Source organism: Falco naumanni, chromosome 16, assembly GCF_017639655.2.
Source record: "Falco naumanni isolate bFalNau1 chromosome 16, bFalNau1.pat, whole genome shotgun sequence".
Lineage (NCBI taxonomy): Eukaryota > Metazoa > Chordata > Aves > Falconiformes > Falconidae > Falco > Falco naumanni.
In genome coordinates this window covers 4,024,863-4,044,095 of record NC_054069.1, presented here as the reverse complement: position 1 = coordinate 4,044,095, position 19,233 = coordinate 4,024,863, and the positions used below count along the sequence as shown (strand labels likewise).

General features: G+C 44.7%; 1 protein-coding gene across 3 annotated transcripts; it reads right to left on the bottom strand.

Annotated features, from left to right (window-relative positions):
- Positions 1–765: 765 nt before the first annotated feature.
- On the bottom strand, positions 766–19,154 carry NFRKB (nuclear factor related to kappaB binding protein). Of its 3 annotated transcripts, none has more exons than XM_040616076.1 (26): positions 18,966–19,154; positions 18,081–18,479; positions 17,430–17,631; positions 17,207–17,334; positions 16,002–16,176; positions 15,723–15,824; positions 15,056–15,129; positions 14,555–14,639; positions 13,939–14,119; positions 13,631–13,739; positions 13,040–13,166; positions 12,116–12,181; positions 11,114–11,193; positions 10,986–11,029; positions 10,476–10,536; positions 9,484–9,658; positions 8,803–8,909; positions 8,203–8,326; positions 7,730–7,809; positions 6,791–7,011; positions 6,415–6,691; positions 5,870–6,088; positions 4,615–5,400; positions 3,772–3,878; positions 2,867–3,002; positions 766–2,102 (listed from the first exon to the last, which is right to left on the bottom strand). In XM_040616076.1, the coding sequence occupies exons 2-26, from the start codon at positions 18,213–18,215 to the stop codon at positions 1,977–1,979; spliced, it is 3,927 nt and encodes a 1,308-aa protein (XP_040472010.1). In that variant the 5' UTR covers positions 18,216–18,479; positions 18,966–19,154; the 3' UTR covers positions 766–1,976. The 3 variants fall into 3 exon arrangements, with proteins under 3 accessions (XP_040472010.1, XP_040472007.1, XP_040472011.1); XM_040616073.1 differs by having other exon boundaries at positions 18,081–18,263; XM_040616077.1 differs by having other exon boundaries at positions 10,476–10,533; positions 18,081–18,263.
- Positions 19,155–19,233: the final 79 nt, after the last annotated feature.

Below are 19,233 nucleotides of genomic sequence, written 5' to 3'. Positions count from 1 at the left end.
CAGTGACAAATTCACTGAGTTACCTGCAAGAAGATTCAAAGAAATTTAAGGGGCTTCACACTGTAACCAATTTTCAGCACTTGACTGTAGGTGTTGACACCGAAGAACTTTATTAATTACGAACAGAACTAACGTAACAGGATTATCTTGACTACTTGTTGAATTTAGAGGCTCTTTCACATAAGCAATACCAGGAAGTTGCTTGCTGTCTCTTTTAATTTCTTATTTTAACTTCACAACTAAAAGGACTTAAGAATGTCTTTGCCTCCCTCCCAAACCAGAGCCCTTCTGCTGTCTCCTTAGTTGATCGTTAAATGTACAAAAAAGGTACAAAAATGGACAAAGACAGGTGCTCAGAAAACCTTTATCACTCCAAATTCTGTTCCCGAGGCATATAAACATGCATTTCAAATGCTTGCTTTGAAATGGTGTATTGGCATGCCTTGCTTATTCAACACTTGCAGCCAGCCACTTCTTTTGTCACTGACATACCCGATTTCCTCCAACCCACTCCGAAGTAAGCTAGCTATTGTCCAGAAACATCGACACACCCAGCCTGAAGCCCAACAAAACTGCCTGCTCTGCTCAGGTGCAGTGGTTCTGAACAGACACGCAGCTCAGCCAGCGTTGGAAGAGTGCTGAACTTGGTTCTTTAAATAGATTATATTCAATAACGTGTAACTCGGAGCAAACCACGTTTAAACAAAACAAAACAAAAAACCAAAAAACCAAACCCCAACAAAAAAAAATACACAAGAAACCAGGTTAAAAAGAACCATCTTACAAAGAAGATGGACAATCTATTAGCCCTTGGCAAGCTGGACAATCACTGTACACAAAACAAGCTGTACAAAACTGAAAGGAGATGGCAGAGAGATTTGTCAGGCTTTCTGCACTTTTATTCTTCTCCTGGTCCAACACGCCTTCTGATCTTACTCCGATCAAGCTTCCAGGTCATGTCAGAACAGCCACGATTCATCTCCAGTATGTGCAAAATTTGAACAAAATGTACATAGATAAAACTGCAAAGGCAGAAACAAACCTAAAGGCCAGGATCAGGGGTTAAAATATCTCTTCCAAGTCCAAGAGACTACCGTTTGGGTATATTTGAAAGCATATTCCAAGCTTTTAAGACAAGCTATAGTCTTTTCTGATTGATAAAAAGGTTTATTTGTTGAGGAAAACAAAAGTAGGATCTTCCTGGTGAACGCTTTCCTTGCCACTATATTCCCATTTGCCAACAGACTTGTTCAGGCAATGACTTCTGTGTCTCCTCCACTTCTCGCTCTTCCCCACAGTTACTGGCTTTTCTACAGCAAAAGCCATCTTGACTCTCTCATTCTGCTTTTGACAGAAATTTGACATGGAAGTGGTATCTGTTCAAAAAAGTCTGAGCTCAGAGATAGGGGAGAGGTATTTAAAAAGTCTATAAATAGTACACCGAAGGTGTTAGGGGCCTACTTCCAGGCTATGTTACAAACAAACTCTCCAGTGTCCACACCACCATCCTAAGCCACCTATGTAAAAGGAGCGATAGCTCGCCTCCAGCAAAAGGAGGCATCTGCTTCACGACTTGGAAAAGCCACTGAATTACCCCTTCCAAACGAGATTCCCTGGTTAAGGAAGACTCAAGATCAACTGCTTTGTCTACAACCCAAAATGAACAGAAACAGTATTTGCAAAAAGCCCTTCGGATGGGAAGAGAACAAAGAAAAGGAAGACATTTCTTAAACGATCAATGCCACAGAACTTGGCTTTACATTATCTGGACTGAAACATTTTGTTGTGTAGGTACAGCATCTTTTGCTGTGGAACTTCTACGTAGACATCACAATGCTGATTCCAGACAAGCAAGGTAACAGAATCCAGTCCAGTCCCTAGCCATGACTGTGGTTAGGTAGTCTTGAGTGGTTGGATGGAGGATGGCAACAGATGCAGGGAAGTTCTTAGAAAGTGATCCGTTTTCAAATCAGTGTTCACAGCTGATCTTGGGTCTGTTTGGGAGATGGAGCTGTTGTCACAACCACAGTGGAAACTGCTTTAGTAGAGCCAGACACTGTTCCCTGCTGGAGATGGGAGGCTGGTACTGTTTGAATTCGCACCTGTTTGAAACGGAAAGAAAAAAACTCAACCCATGTCATGAACAACCTGGTGTCACACTGCGCTCACATCGCACTTGGAAGCGCTGGCACATTATCTGCTTCTGCTGGCAACAAAAATTCAGTGACATGAACAAGACCAAGCACTGAAACACATCAAGAACAGAATCTGGTCACAAGAAGATCGCTCCATCCACTCTGTTCATGTGGGATGGTGGCAAGAGAGTTCAGGATTAGAGAGGAAGACCCTAAAAACTAGTTCGAATTAAAACCTACGTGTCAGCTGCTTTTTCAGAAGAAGGACTTGGATCCATTGGATACTTCACTTCTACAGACTTGTTACTAGCAGCTCTCAATGCAGACTAATTCTCTGGAATTACAGGACACTATGTTTCCAGACAAAGATGGATATGCAAAGAAGCGATGTCATTTCTTCAAGAAACAGTGACGCACAGGAGCCAAAAGTACAAAGCACTACAAAAAGAGCCAAGTGTATAGAAACAATCCTTCAAGCAGGTGGGGACTTTTCCTGACAGGATTTTTGAGTTTACTTTCATAATACTATCGGTGCTTCCAAAGCACTTCAAAACCATAACTGGATGGAGAGAAGGTAAAGGAGATCGTGCACTGCACGCGCTTAAGGCAGACAATGCAGCTGCTGCGTACCTGTACCTTTTACAGAACCCCATGTATCGAGTGTAAAGTCCTCATGGAGACCTTAAGTCAAAAAAAATGCAAAAAAATATTAGTATTCTAAGCACCATTACCTGCGTGGCCTGGCCTTGCTGCTGCAGCTGCTGTAGTTGCTGTGCAGTCAGAAAACTCACTGGCTTGTTCCCAGCAATCAGTTTTGTCCCTGCTGGCATCGTTGTCAGGATGATATTTCTACCTAATCCGCTGATGCTAAGGAAAGAGAATTGTTGAAAGGTTAGTAAACAGCACAGCAGGCTAGGTCTTTCAGGCTCACAAATTCTTTTTCAGTTGCTAGGAGATTAAAGTTACCTATCTAATTTACTAATGATTTTAAGTAGTGCAGGTTTTTTCTCCCAAAAAAACTGGCAAACACACAGGTGACAAGTTTATGTTAACATTTATCACTAGGAGAGAGAATTATTTTACCGCAGGAATTAAACCCCCTAATTCCGGACTGTGCACATCGCTGGGTCAGTCTGATCAGACCTGAATACTTCTCAAGGAATGCAGAAAATAGCCAAGCACACAGTGTTCCGCCTTGAAATATTAACTAAGGGAGACATTACCAGAATTCATGGAAGAATAAACAAAAAGACTTCAGTATCTGAATGCCAGAGGAATTTCCACCGAGGCAGTTAACGCTTCCCTAGTTTCTTTAGCAGAGAGATGGCTTCAGATTACATATATTTTTAGGTATGTCAGCAGGTTAATTCTTGCTCGAACACACAGAACTAATCTAATAGCTGGTTTCAAGGCAAGGAACATTTCTTCTTTGGTATATTTGCTAGAACCTGCATCTCAGGGCAACTAAACAAAGACTGTATCCTCACTGCCAGACACCATATTCATTCAGTTTCTTGCAGCTAAAGGACCTGCAAGTCTATTCCACCCTCTCCTTGCCAGGTCCCCAGGAACCTACTGAACACAGACCTTCCTCAGCCTATTTCTAAAGCAAAACTACTAGATGCAAAGTACTCACTTAGCTCCGAGGTTGCCCTTGATGATGGGGGCAGTCACCACACTCTTGCCTTTCACTGGCTGGCTGATCACTGACAGAGGCACTGTTATTCGTGCTGGTAGTTTACCCTAGAGAAGTTGAAGAACACATGAGGAGCTGCAGGGAGTTCAGCAGAGAAACTGCTTGACAACATGCAATTACCACTCAGCTTGCCTTTAAGGAGTCCTGGGAGTAGAAACCAACAGCAACTTTGCTGATGAAATCTGTGCTCCGTTTCAGGCTCATTAAAATTCACCTCCATCGAGCTCACTTCACAGCTGCCTGAGCCCTGAAAACCTGCATCACCTTTGCACCACACTGTTTCTGTGGGAAGGGTCACTGTATCCATCCACAATTTTTCCCCTTAGAAAACTATTGTAATGTCAATTGGCTTGTGCAACTTTCACGATACAGCCTATGGTGCCTGCAGGTTTGGGCATTAAATTTGCATTAAATGGAGAATTGGTAAAAAAGTTAATACAAGCAATGAGCACTTGTAATTCCAACACCACTCCAAGGGAAATTATTTCAGAGGTGTGGGGCAAGACGCTGAGCTGCAAGAGGTAGGACTTTAGACAAGCAAAGTTTATTTTATTCACTCGCAAGGGGAGGTACGGGAAGACATATGTAACTGTTTTCCAGTCCTTCAGCATTTCGCTACAATTCCAACACCATGATGAAATTAGTTGCAGACCCACATTCTATTCTACAGCACTTAATTTGAGCCTTTGTGGGTGTAAAGAGACGTTTTCAGTCATAAACCATCAGTGTATTTCAGTGTTCCCTTTTCTCACCCACCTCCAGAAAAAGCTTAGCATTACTTACTGCCTGGGATGTAGATACTACTGTGGTGCTGACGGGTACCTGCCGCACAGCAGTGGCTCCTGTGCCTATAGTTATGGGAGTCCCAGCAGCTCCCGAGGCCACAGCAACTGCTTTCGACACTGTGGCACTCATGGTTGGTAAAGAGACAGCTGAGGTATGGACTGTGCCGGGCACGCTCACTGCTGAGGAAGAGGGCACTTGCTTAGCGTGAGTAGCTACAGTAATAGTCTGCCCAGCTTTGGGCGGCATCACCCCCAGCCCCTGCACGATTCTGATAGTAGCAGCCGGCTTGGCCTCAGTGGATGCCACCGTCGTTATGGCTTTGCTCTTCTGATCCGCCACAGTCATGCCCAGAGCAGGCATCAGTCGGAAAGCAGAGCTTGTCGGCTCTGCAGTCTTTAAGTCAGGAGTCACTTTAACCACCGTGCTTCCAGCTGGGCTAGAAGAAGCAGAAGTGGCTGTGCTGGTCTTGGCTGGAGAATCAGCAGTCTGGACTGGATTGGATGTCACGTGCAAAGTTGCAGAGATGCCTTTCCCACTAGCGCTGCTTCCCGCAGCTGCTGTGAAGAGGTCCTGAGTCAGTTTGACAGTAGTGACTTGAGATTTGGCTAGGGTGGCCATCATGTCCGGGGTGATACGCAGCACAGTCTGTCCCTTCGCATCTGTGGTGATAGAGGATGGGGGCAGGCGCAACACATCCTTTCCTTGGATCCGAAAATTGGTCGCTGTGAGTGGGATGCCGCTTCCGGGCTGGGTCTTCATGCCAAGTTGCCCTGTAATAGCCACCTGCAAGAGATCAGAGGAACAGCTGTATCAAACCAGGACACAGGCCGAGGCACAAAGCAGAACTTCCCTGCAGGATGATGTTTTCTCCCATTGGAATTGAAGCGGAATGACGTTAGCACTCAGTACGCTACTGAAAATGGTTCTGGTTGCATATCAGATGGCATTCCCAAACCCACATAAAACACAAAATACTGTGGAGCTGGTTTCCTTCCCAAACAAGATGAACAAGATCAACATCTGAAGATGGTTAAAGAACCCGCACTAACACATATTTTACCTGTACGGGAAAGTAGGGCTCAAATGCACCAAACCAGTAACTGTCTAAATCTGCATGGTCTAACAATTCGTACAGCGTTACAGCTCACTACAGTTTTCACTGTCTTTTCACATCTGCCTACCACGTCTGTCACAACAAACAGGAAACGACTGGGTTGTGGAGCCCAGTTCCTCGTCTCTCCCTTTCTCTCACCTGCTTGATGATGTTCTGGCCAGCGACGTTCTGGATGACAGTGGTAGAGGAGGTGCTTGTAGCAGAACTGCCCGGAGAGCTGGTTACTGGCTTTACAGCAGGACTGGGCGCTGCAGACAGCCCTGTCACAGTGATGCCTGTCTGTCCTGCCACGGAGCTTCCTGGTCTTTGCACCTGCACTGGGCTGGTCTGAGCTTTCACCGGCAGAGTCATCACAGCCTACAGCAAGACACGGAGGCAGCCTATGAGCAGGCTAACACAATACTAACGGTCTACTAATTACTCTGCATTGTGCCTTAGCATGCAAGTTCTGTGGACTTTTTACTGTAATGCACAATTTAATGGTGCAACATAAAAATAGCCAACGGGGTGAAAAAAGAGGCACTGAACAGTATTGTTTATGCGGAACTGCTTCTGTGTTCTTGCTCGGCAGTTACTGCATGCTCCAAGCCAGCAAATGATCCCTGTGCACCATACCAAAACACTACAAGAAATCAGATTCTAAGTCAGAGCTACCCCCGCCATTTCCATGCAGCAAAACTCACCTGAGGAAGCACTTTGGTTTGCGCGGCTGTAGCAGGAACGCGGATTTGAGGCACTGACGTAGGTTGCTGCTGCTGGGTTACCACCGGGGCTTGCTGAGACACAGCGGGGAGGCTGGACTGGGCAGTGACCACCCGCACCTGCGGCAGTCCCGAGGAGGTGGTGTGACTTACCACCCGGGTGGGAGGTGGCTGTGGCCCAGGCTGTGTCTGCGAGCTCTGGGCTGTGGAAAGCAATGTCCCGAGCTGTGGCATGGTAGGGGATGATACCAGAAGAACGCTATGGAACAGATAATGCCGGCCGGTCAGCAAAGATGTAGGAAACGACCAAGAAAGAACCAGTAACATTCACAAGCGATGTACGAGACAGGAGTAGTACCTTTGGCTGGGTTTTGCTGGCTCTGACACAGCACTAGATACACTCTTGCTAACCACAGAGACTGGTGGGGGTGAAATAGGCGTTGCTGGTAATGCTGGTGCAGTTGGTGTCACAGGAGTCACGGGAGTTGGTGGCATGCTGGAGTCACTAAGGCTCAGCTGACTGGGCTCTGATGTGCTGCTGGGGAGTGCTTTCACAGAACTCTCCTTGCTGCTAGACTTCTGCAAAGAAAACATGTCAAGCATAGAATCACAGACTCAAAGGTCTTCACAAAAACTGTGTCAGATTGCTGTGCTCTAGAGACTGGGCTGACCGCTTCAAGGTGACTTCTGCAGGGTTATGAACATCATCCCAGTGCTAAATCCTGAAGTCACAGGTGACTGACCGTCTGCCTTCCTAACTGCAGCCACAAGTAGGCTGGTGTGTTTGGCTGCTCCTGTTCTCAGGGAAAACTGCATCTCAGCTGTGATAAACGTTCACAACATGCAGATTTCCACCTTGGCTCATCTGCCAACAGCAACTACTTTAGAGATACTTGGTATCAATGACACCACCACAAAAAAGACATCCAAACCCTGACAGCTTCAGCACAGCAAGGGGGAGAGCAGAGGACGTGTTCCACACACTCCAGTACAGATCAACCTCAAAACTAGATCTGAAAGACCGTCCTGTGATAGAGGGCACAAATGAATTCCATTGACCTTTCTGCTGAGGTTGACAAGGGGTAACAGTGGAACCTGGCAGGAGCAAAATTTCCCTCTTTCCTCTTCATTTGGTGCTAGGACCGACACTGACATTCATATACATAACGAATCGTTAACTCAAATACGTAGTAATTTTCATCAACTACTATGGATGCAGAATCTATGGATTAAATTAACACCGTATCTCCTTCCCAATCCTGAAACATCCAGCGCAAACCTGTGCAAAGAAATTTACCACTTTAGGTGGAGGTTTTGGCTTCTGCTGAAGAGCTTTCTTAGCCTTTGCTGCAGCAGCTTGAGCCTGGTGAATCCGTTCTGCAAATACAAATTAACGATTAGACCTCCTGAACGCAAGCAAACTAATTTAAGAAAGAGGCCAATTCAGAACTGTACGTTCATCTTCAGACAAGAAATCAAACACACGTAGTCATGTCATAGCGCAAAGAAAAATATCAGGTAAGATTAGCCAAAAAGGCCGAAAACAAGGCACGTAAGAAGCTGCATGGGATGCTGTTTTTCAAACAAATACTTCAAACTGACACACTACTCTGCAAGACTGGATTTAAGCACTGATGGGCTAACATTAGCAAAGTGACTAGAAAAAAATCTAGACTGACAAATTAACGTTCACTATCCAGGTGGGCTGAAGAAGCTCAGGAGATGTATAAACATTTTTCAACTCTTAAGATATCAACAAGCCAGGCTTACCAAACTCTTCCTCAGTCCTGTCCCGGTGCAGGTAGATCCACAACTTGCGTCCAATATCGTATTTCACGCAGGGATCTTTCTCATAATGTAATCGATCCAGAGCACCACTAACAACAGTGTTAACCTGAAAGTTCAGGATTCACAGAATTACAAGGTGTCCCTGGCTGGGATAGCCAGAAGTCACAAATAGAAAAATAATCCTATTTGGCATACAAGTGGAGTAAGCTGCTAGCAATCTTAATTTGAGAAAGGACTGACTGAGAGCAGATGCTGCCACACAGGATGCCGTTTGCCACCTTGGATTAAACGAAGCTTCCGCCAAAGCTGAAAGCTCTGAAAATTGACTGTGCTTCTTAATCTCAAATGTGAGCAGCTATATGATACAGTGCTAATTCTGTAGCTTTTCTAGCTGTTTTCTCATCATCCAGAGTTCAGTGCCGGTTTGCTGCAGCTCACCAGAGCAGTACATAGCTCCCTTTTGCTAATCAAAGTGGCACAATAATTACGGAGCCTTAGCCACATTGAATACTGGCCCTGGTCTGCACGGTGTATTTTTAGGAGAATTTGTCTGTCTGAGGCCAGACGTGACATCCAACTTACTTGAGCACTTGTGACATCCGGAGCTAGGAACTGGGAATCTTTAAGCAGCTCACAGATTTCAGCACGAGTTCCTTCTCCATTAGGAAGGCGAGCTGCAGCATCACGCACTGAAATAAAAAATCAGAGCTGTAGCTAAGCAGCTGCATTCAAGTACTTCAGCTGATACACTTTGGTATTGCTCTCTTATTCCCCCTCGCAGAGTGCCTACCTGCTCACCAAAATCTAGACCCCATGATCCCTCAGAGATGCGAGCGAAGATTATAAAGGAACATTTTAAAGCATAGCAACCACGCTGGCATTGTGCTAGGAGTGATGAACTCAGGGAACAGCACTGAACCCCAAAATGACTTTGCAACGCCCAACTTCACAACAGTGTACTGAAAACACCACTCTTTGTTTTCCAGTCATCTGAGCCTTGGCTTCAGCCAGCCCCACGGACTCTCCTCTCTATTTCCCATTTTCTCTCAGATCAACAGCAAGACACTGATGCTTTCTTTTCTACTTATTCCTGCTCCCAGCACTTCATCAACTCTATTCCATGCAATTTATTTCTCCTTTGCTTATGTCATGCCCCAGTCTGCCCACCTTTTCCCTTTATGATGTAGATTCCTAAAGCCATTGTTCAGGGAGTCAGAGGAGTCTTTTTCTTTTTTACCAAAATTTTTTTGGCCATCACCTTACCAAGGGACAAGATGGTGACATATGCTGGCCTGTCTGAGCGCAGGAGAGAATGCTCTCGGGCTTTGTTTAATGAAGTTTCCTTGTCAAACACCCCCTTCACAGGACCAACAACTGACTCAAAGCCATGCATACGGAAAGTGAAAGCTTTGTGGGGCTGGCTGTAACGGTAACGTTCCTGTATTTGGAAACAAGAGGACTGAATTTAGCAGGAAACACATACAGTGAAGTCTTAAAAGCTACAATTATACTCTAATATAAGTTATCATTATCATTCTCTCAAAAAGAAAGCTTTTTTAAATTAAAGGCTCAAATACTGCTGTATGAACTTAATTTTAACAAACTACTTCAAGCAGAACATAAAGCGCCACCTAACCAAAGTGTGCGGGTGCAATACATTAGGCTCACTGTCAAGCAGCTGCACAGACCAGACAGGTGCCAGACACAGGTCTTCTGCCCCGCACACACCCCTGCCCCCAGCAACAAGGTCTTTCTTCCTCCTCTCATCTGGCAAGAGAGAAATTTCCAAAATTTAACCTAAATATTCCACCATGCACACAGCACACGTAGCCAGGGAGAAGAACCATCATCACCTGTTAACACACACACTTAGATCTACTACACACAAGATAACTATGTCTATGGGTGCACTCACTGCCCCTTATCTTCTGCTTGTACTCATACATGCCCAAAAAATATAGACAATTCATCCTCATATGCTGGAGGATGGCACATGAGACAGAAAGGTTGGCACTACCAATTTCATTTAATTTTGCCCAATACTGATTGGAAATACAGGTGTTTCTGAAGTAAGCAGCGAGGCTATATCATTAGCAAGTTTTATGGAAGGCCAAGATACCTACCTCAAGGCAGAAGAAGCACTAATTCCTCACATTAACTAAGTTTGTGTAGAATATAAAACTGCCATCTCATACAAATTCTCTTGGTTTAGCAGCCAGCTGTTTCAACACGTGCATTTAAAATTCTCTTCTTACCTGCTCCTGAAACACGCGTTTCTCCTCTCCAGTGCTAGGTCGGACTACGTAGTCAGTCCTTCTGAAACAAAGGTCACCATCAGTTCTGAGCAACAGCAAGCCCACAACAGTCCCAAAGAACATCCCAAAGGATTAGTCACCTCATCATTTCTGCAAACTCTTCTGAACAAATTCTGAAAGCATTTATGATAACATAAAGAAGTCTTGCAAAGATCTTAAAATATGCTCTACGCACTACCTGAAGGTAAGCAAGGACTGTAAATAATCTTGTCATCAGGACATGTTAGATTACAGGTTTGCTCTGATAAATACATGCAAATTTGGAGAGTATCAGTTGACTTTGTGAAGTCTAGTTACTGCATTTATAAAATCAGACTATCACGTTGCCTCTTGCCCCACAATGGACAATCTTTTTAAGCAACAAGCCGTTCAAATGCAGAGGCACAAAGGCCAGACCTTCGCAGCTTTAGAACACACTGTAAAACCTTTCAAGCAGTATTACACACTTACACTCTAGGAACTGGTGTTGTGGCATCCGAGCTGTCTTCATTTTCCTACCAAAAAACAGAGAAATGTCAGTGTTGGATATAACTCAGTCAGGTTTTGTACTGCTGGAAGGTGATTTTTTTCTGACTCACTTTGAAGAAAGTCTGGTCTTTGGTCTCCAACCAGAGCTGAAACAGTGCTGCCAATTCCTTCTCATGATCTTGATAAGTACCTAGTCAAAGAAATCAGGAAAAATATGAAATAGAAGTCCTTTATTTGTCATGAAGCCAGTTGCCTGTACTTCCCATCCACCTATTCCCTTCCCCCCTCTATGAATCACCAGTCACAAGGCATCTTCCACACTTCACAGATGCTCCGATTTCAATACTTTAACACATCCAGGCTTAGGAAAGTGCTAAAACCTATAGTTATCCTCCTCTGTTGTACAAAGAAGGGTGCAAGATACTGTCTGAGACACAGCCACCTGATACTCGCAGATGGTTCTCAAAGTAATCCCAGTCACCAAGTCCATGAGCAAACACGTGCCTACATAACCTCCACCAAAAACTGTGAAAGGCACCAGAGGAATAGCTTCCTGACTCCAAATCTCTGCCAGTTTAAGCCTGCAAATACGATCACTAGAATCACTATAGTTAAGAACGCAAAGTTCTGCCTAGTAGCTAAATACATAAACACAAGATATACGTAACTTAGGCAGTATGAGCGTGGGCACATAGATTATCAGTTTGCCTTTTGGTTCCCGCTTTTAAAAATAAGAATAGTATCAGTTTGTTCCACAGAGAAGCTTAATTCATTTAGAACTGTAATAATTAATAATTACTCTGTGTAATTTGAAGGTATGCTCTACAGAAGGGACAGATCTGGAAGGTGACATAGACACGGTCAGGTCAGCAAAGTAAACAAATACAGCCCAGTGCCTTTGCTCACTTCTGCTGCTGTTACTAATGTCTTGTGAAAACCTCAAATCCAGAACACATCTTTGTTCAGACAAAAGAAAAGAGAAGGCCTAACCAATGAACTAACAGCTCTGTCTGTCCTTCCCTCTGGGCTGCAGCAAGCTGAAAAGCAAAGTCCTGGAGAAAACAATGAATTTTTGCTGTAGTAGACATCGTAGAAGAGCACAAGATACTCACCCAGCAATTTCCACTGCTGAGTTTTTTCCTTGAATTCAACAAAAGGTGAGAAGCTGGAAGGAACATCTACAACAAAAAAAGGGCATGTCAGAGACATCATACAGCCATCCAACACCCCAAATCCTACTGTCGTAATGCAAGCTGTTGCGTTAAGACTCATAATGACAGATAAAGCGTTTTAAGTGATTATGCAAGTGCCTCTCTAAATTTATATTTGCCCAAAGGGAAGGTAAGCACCTCAGAGTAACGGTGCAAGCACAAGAAAAGAACAGGACAGGATAATGAGTCCATTGTCCACAGATGAGATCCTGTTCATGCTGTGAGGCACCAGCAACTGTTCCCAGGCTCACAGGAAGCAAACTCAGGATTTAGAGTATTCACCGGCATTACGGAGAATAGGAAGTACGATGCTGCAAAGGCCAGTACAACCTACACTGTCTCACCCTTTAACACCTCCCACTAAGCAAAAGAGAACCACAGAATAATTTACTTAGCTGGTCCAAGCCCCAGGTCAAAGCTGGACCAACTTCATGCCTCCGGTTGATTGCTCAGGGCATCGTCTTGGGTTTATTTACTCATTATCTCCAAAGACATCCACAATGTCTTTACACCAGGAAGAGACCAATTTCTCCCTGCTTCAAACACCCTGCCTGAAGCGCATGATCTGAACAGGAGAAACTGTCTGTCCAGAGGCTGCTTCACACATATTCAGGTATCAAGCTGTGTCTTATCTACTATCCACATGCAAAACAAGTCTACCACAATCAAGAAATATAAGCCATAAAGCCTATCATAGAAACGTTGTCAACAATACAATGACTTATTGTAGTGATGAATTAAAAGTTGATTTGAGCTATAATGTAAAGCAGCACTGATTAGAACTGAGGTACAAGCATCACGAGTATTTTTAACAGCTGTTCTCACCTCTGCTGTCACCTGTCAAGTACTGCAAGGCGGGTAAAACCAGTTCAGACCAGTTAGGGGAAAAGGAGAACCAGTTATTTAGTGCGCTGGCAGGAGAAGATTGCCAATCTAGAACTTTATCTTCAAGCTGAAGAGGAAAAATAAATATTCTGTTAAAGAGCTCACACTTTAAACTACGGCTGTTTTAACAGAAAACAAAATGGATAAACATATCCAGGGGACAAAAAGTTTTTTATATATGTAAAAAAATTCACCTGACTTTTTCAAGTAACCGTAACATGGTATTTCAGGCAACAGATGCCAGAATGGGGAAGAAACTTCCCTACCATCTCTGCCCTTAATATAAGAATATATCTAACCAGGATCTAAAGAATGGGTATGGAAAGACTTACAGATTCAACTGACTAAAATTTATGAAACATGTTAAAAACAGATTGTGGTATGCAGTCCCAAAGGGCTTAATTTCTTTAACATGTAACCTCGTATTAATACAATTTACAGCAGGACAACACTATCACATAGCTGTAAAACCCTCTAACCCCCTATTTTTGTTTAGTGTCAAGATTCCTAGGTAAGCAGGTGATTCCTTACCACAGAGAGAGTAGCAGGTCCTTCCAGAAACAGGATCTCCAGAAGAAGGAAAAAGAAGCTAGAAGATATTTCATTTATTCCAAGGCATGGCTTCATCTCTTCAAGAGGTCTTCAAATGAAAGAGAACACAAGCAGAATAAATACCCCGAGTACATATTTGCCTTCATATACAGAGACGAACACCACATAATTCACAAATCCCAAGCTGCACAAAACCAAGCATGCAAAAGTCCCACAAAAACCTGAGGTGCAACATCTGTTGCTCTCTCCATCTGTGCAAGGTGTTCGGGGCCCTCTGAAGCACTTACTCCTCTTTGACAGACGACAGAGGGATGGGGGAAGGATCCTGAGACATTGGTGGGATTCCATCTGCATTGCTAAGAGAGTCAGCCAAATCTTCCACCTCAGACTTAATAATCTTCAGCTTTTTTTTCTTCTTATCTTCCTTTTCCTTCACCTTTTTCTTGAGGGTCGCAAGGTCAAATAAGGCTTTAGATATGACAAAAGGGAAGAAGAATAATTAGAAAGCTTCTAATCGTATTTCACTAAGAGTCATGAACTAACTATATATTTAAACATGTACTCAGAAGCATATGTGGTACGCACTCATTCACACATCATTCGTTCCATCTTCCCAGTCATTTCCACAAATCTTTTTATTTTCGTATATGAAATCAGAAAGGCAAAGGTAACTGCTTAGAGCAGAGATATCAATTAACTTTCAGCAATTAGTTGGAAGCACCTTCAGCGGAAACTGAAGCAACTGAAATGGAACAACTCACAACCCCAGAGCAGTCAGCTACCTATGTGAAGAGCAAAAGGACACGACAATCTATGGAGACCCCCTCCCTTCTTAGCTCTTCACACACACGCAGAGGATACCCTATATTCATGCGGCACAAATACCACCTCCAAGCCACTGACCTGCTAAGGAGCCTTTCCTGCCAGCATTTACTCGAGTCATAATGTCCTCAAGAGTCAGGTCTGTTGTAACTAGATCAGGGTGGTCCTACACAGGGCAGTGGGATAGGAATTAAAATTGCAAAAGGACAAAGTGTTAAGATAGCAACAAGGGTACAGGAGACCACCCAAGTACTGAAATGCCTCAAACTTATCAGGGATCAGCCGATAAAGTTATTTACTGCAGTAACAGTTGGGAAGTATTCTAACTCTGTAATCCAAAATTTCGTCTCTCATCAAAATCACTCTAATTACAAAATCCTTCTAAACAGGTAAGAATAAACAGGAGTGGCATATATACGGTGACAATCAAATACAGTTACGATAAAGGGCTGAAGGGTGGCTGCACACAAAAAAAGTAGCAATCACTTTGTCACCCAGAGGTAGCTTGAACATTAAGGCTAACAGATAAAAGACTAATACACAAGACGTAGTCCCACCCGCCTAGACTTCTTGGTATCTTACAGGTTGACGTTTTCGTTTCTCATGGTGCTTCTTCAACATCATCTTCAAATCATTTTCCCCAAGTTCTATCTTGTCTGCAATGAAAAAACATTCAGAGGTTATTGGCACAGTTTTCCACTATTGTCACCCTACAAACTTCTTGGAATGCCATTTTCCACCCACTCCGACTTTCAACAATCCCCAAATTTCAATAATCAAATTTCCCTTATTTGAATTTAATTTTTTTCATCAACCAATTTATTTCAGTACTTTCTGCCTTGGGTCATCAGATTTCACTGCTGATGAAAGTATGGAAGTGAAAAGAAGTGAGAACCAGCTGTGCTGCACAAAGGGTTTGCAGATGTGATTACAGTACCCTTAGGAGGGATTCCCTCAGCACGTACCCCACAATATTTCAAACTGGACTATGGTAATGTTTCAACCATTAAAGGCAAAATATGACAGAGAAATCAGTAGTATTACACAAACTGTAGACCCTTGTGTTAAAATGCTAGCTTTCCAAGAGAAAAAAAATTAAACCAGGAGAAGAGCCAACCATTCTGGAGACTGCAAAATCGAACCGTTCCAAGAGTTCCCATCCAACAACAGATTTTCAAACCGATTTCTTGCAGGTTCTCAAAGTACTTCTCACCCCTAAATCCCTATCGACCCCTAGTTTGGTTCTCACCTGCTGTTTTCATGTCCAAGGTTGACAACGTGGGGATCACTCTCAAGGGAACTGGTGGACTTGGGCAACGTGCCGGAGAACTTGGAGGCCAGGAGCTTAGATCTGAAAGCAACACACACATTTATTTCTGCAAGACCTAGCACCAGTCTATGTAATTATATTACCCCGTGTTCATTTGATCACAGCCAATAAAACTGGAGTCCAGTTTCCATTTGTTTGTCAAAGACACTGTCCTTCTCCATTCACGTCTCAAGTCTTTCATCCAGCCCAGGGCATTACCTTCTTCATCAGATGACAAGGTAGTATCTCCACACTCCTCTTTCACTTCCCTCAGAATTTTCAAGTAGCGCCGATGTGCCCGTCTGTCTCGCTCTTCCGTGTCATACGCTGGTGAGACGTGCTTTCTCCTCAGGTTCATATCAGGGCCTCCTTTCCTAGCTAAATCCAGCAAGTACTGGAAGATGAGATACATGTGACATTAGCTGTCTCAGCTACAGCGCTGTAAGCTAGAACAGACAGGCTCAACTCATGTATTTTCAGCAAGTTTAATATGTGGAGGTGGTGCTGTAAGCACCTTGGTTCTTTGTAAGGCAAGCCCTTAAAAGTACTGGTATCTGCCACGGACAAGATGTCAAAAGCAGTATTTCAGACCACCATTTAAAGGGGGCAAAAAAGCAAGGCGAGATTTCTGTGGCTTCATGTGCACACATAGTAATACCTCACTGTTATTTTATGTGGACTGTTCAGAAGAACCTAACCACTGGTCTGAGATGCACTTCTGCAGTTTCCATGCTAAATACATAACGCAGACATAAAATGCTGTCTCATTTGAAGAAAATGTTTTACCCCCTAGGACTATGGAGGAAATAACTTCCATATTTGTCTTCCCTTATCACCATATGTGGGGCGTTTTATAAAGACAGACTTTCATCTTCATCCATACATCCCATATGTTTCAACATCTAAGCTCAATGGCACGATAAGTGAGTATTTACAACGAACACATTTCAGTTGGCAGCAATTAGCTGACAACAGTATCCACAGAGAAAGACTTCATGAGGGATTTACAGGCATCAGAAGCAGAGTTTTGTATCTATGCCATACCAGTCCCCAGTGAAGCCGGGGAATTCACACAACTATGTATTTAGCAACCTTACTTGGTTCAGAATGGCAGAAACAGTACAAAATGAAGGCAGAATGACTTGTTAACAGGACAGTAAGGCGTAAAGGGGCAAATGCAGGAAACAGGGGACAAGGTGGGCATGGAAAACAGACACTTCACACAAGTGAGAGCTATGAGTCTCAAAACCTGAAATATGCAAACAGTGTTTCTAGTGTTCTCATACTTTAAGGGCCACTACAAAACCAGAAACACAGCACTCATTAAAGGAAAGACCTCCAAGAACTGCAAACACTCTGTTGTAAAGACAACCTATTCGCTAGAGAACACACGAAAGCGATGGCTGCGCCCCGAAGACACTCACATTGCGGGAAGCGAGGATCTGCTTGAGCAGACGGTAGAAGTACTGCTGCTGAGAGCTCAGGTAGCGTTTGTACTGGGACTTAAGACAGAGCTGCCGGTATTTCACAACTTCAGGATTAAAGTGTCCGTCTGTAAGAGAGAGGCAAAACCCACTCGAGTCTTCATCAAGTCCTAACTGAGAACTTAACCCTGAAAAAAGACCGAACTTTATTACACTCACTGACCCCGGAAGAGCTTCTGGGCGATGTGCAGTGGATTTCCAAAACGGAAGTTTTCGCCGCTGAACAATGCAGAGATGAGTTTGTTCTGATGCTCTCGGTTGTTTTCGGGAAATTGAGGCAGGAATTTTTTTAGGTGGTCTTGCTGCGCATCTGTCAGGACCTCCTGCCATGTAGACAAGCTGACAACTTCAAAGAAGATCTCAGGCTAAAGAAAGCAAAAAGCAATAGCGAAGAAAATGCATCCATGTCCCTGACAATTTTCTAGCCCTTAAGGCTTTCTGTGGTTAAACAACACGAGTCACAAAATAACACAAGTCACTAAACAGTGTCTCACCAAATGCAGAAAACAGAGTGTAGCAAACGTGAGGAAATTAACAATACTGCTAGCAACAAGAAAATAGATTCAAAACTGGTAACAAGCAAACCCTTCTTAGGCAGTTTTAAAACAAGAGACACTGTTATCTAAAAAAGAACCTAACAGGATGGTTTTAAAAGGTGTTTCCCCAAGATTAATCAAAGCCCTTTATGAGGCCTTCCCCAGGACAGTCAGAAACATTTCCCCACTTTTCAGTCTGCTCTGCGAGCCCCGCAAAGGGAGTTAAATGCACTGTTTATCGAAACTCTGAAAACATAAAGTATCTTAGCGTGACTCACGTCCTCCAGAAGGTCCTCAGGCAGACTGACCCTGGTGGTCCCCAGCATGCAGTCCTCCATGATGCGGGTGCCATTTCCTTCCCCGCAAGGTCCCAGCTCCAGGGGGTCCGTGAGCATGTGATCCAGAGAATCCATCCTTCACCCTCTCCCGCTCCTCAATCACAGCAGTAAACCCCTCAACAACTGAAAACCATAGAATGGTTTGGGTTGGAAGGGACCTTAAAGTTCACCTAGCTGCAAGCCCCCGGCCATGGGCAGGGACACCTTCCACTACAGCAGGTTGCTCAAAAAAAAAATAATAAAAAAAAAATCCCAAACCCAAGTACATCCCCAGCTGCGGAATAACTGAGCGGGTGCGTCTGACGAAGCGCTTCTTTCAATACCAGCTTCAGAATCAGGCTGTGAGATATGGAAGTTATCACAGCATTAATTTACAATTGTAACAGGAATTGTGCCAACGGAGGAATGCTTTTCCAGACAGGGTGCACCATGCCCCGGCACAAACTGGGAAAAACTGGGAAGCACAGGTGACCCACACTGCTTCCCACCCGCAGGACACGATGTCAGGAGAGCTACAGACCGTGGGAAAACGACATGGGAAGCCTGGAAGATGTTCTAACCTGCCAAACCGAGCGGCAGGTGCAGGCCAGGGCTCCTCAGAGGCTGAAGTTCAGGGCCGAGGGCCCCGCTCCCCTGGGGCAGCACCCTCAGCAGCTGTGCGGGGCTAGGCTGGCAGGAAAACGCACATTTCACACGGAATAGATTAACGGGGGTGGGGGGGTGGGGGGTGGGGGGGGTGGGGTCGGGATAAATAATAACCAACCCAAAAAAATAAAAGCCGGGCCGGACAGTAGGAAACCAGAGAAAAATCCCCTCAGGTCATACCCGCTCCGCTGTCGCGCCGAGGAGACGGCCCCCCGCGACCCCGCGGAGCGCTGGAGGCCCGGTGACGGCTGGGCGGGCGGGGAGCCCCCCCCCAGAGGCACGGGGAGCCCCCGGGCCGCTCCCCACAGCCCCAGCAGCGACGCTCGGGCCGGGGGGCGCCGGCCCCACACGCGGGCCGCACCGGAAGGCGGAAGGAGGCGGCTGGGCCGCGCCTGCGCGCTGCGTCCCCCCCCCGCCGCGCTGCCTCCGCCTGCCGCGCCTGCGCACT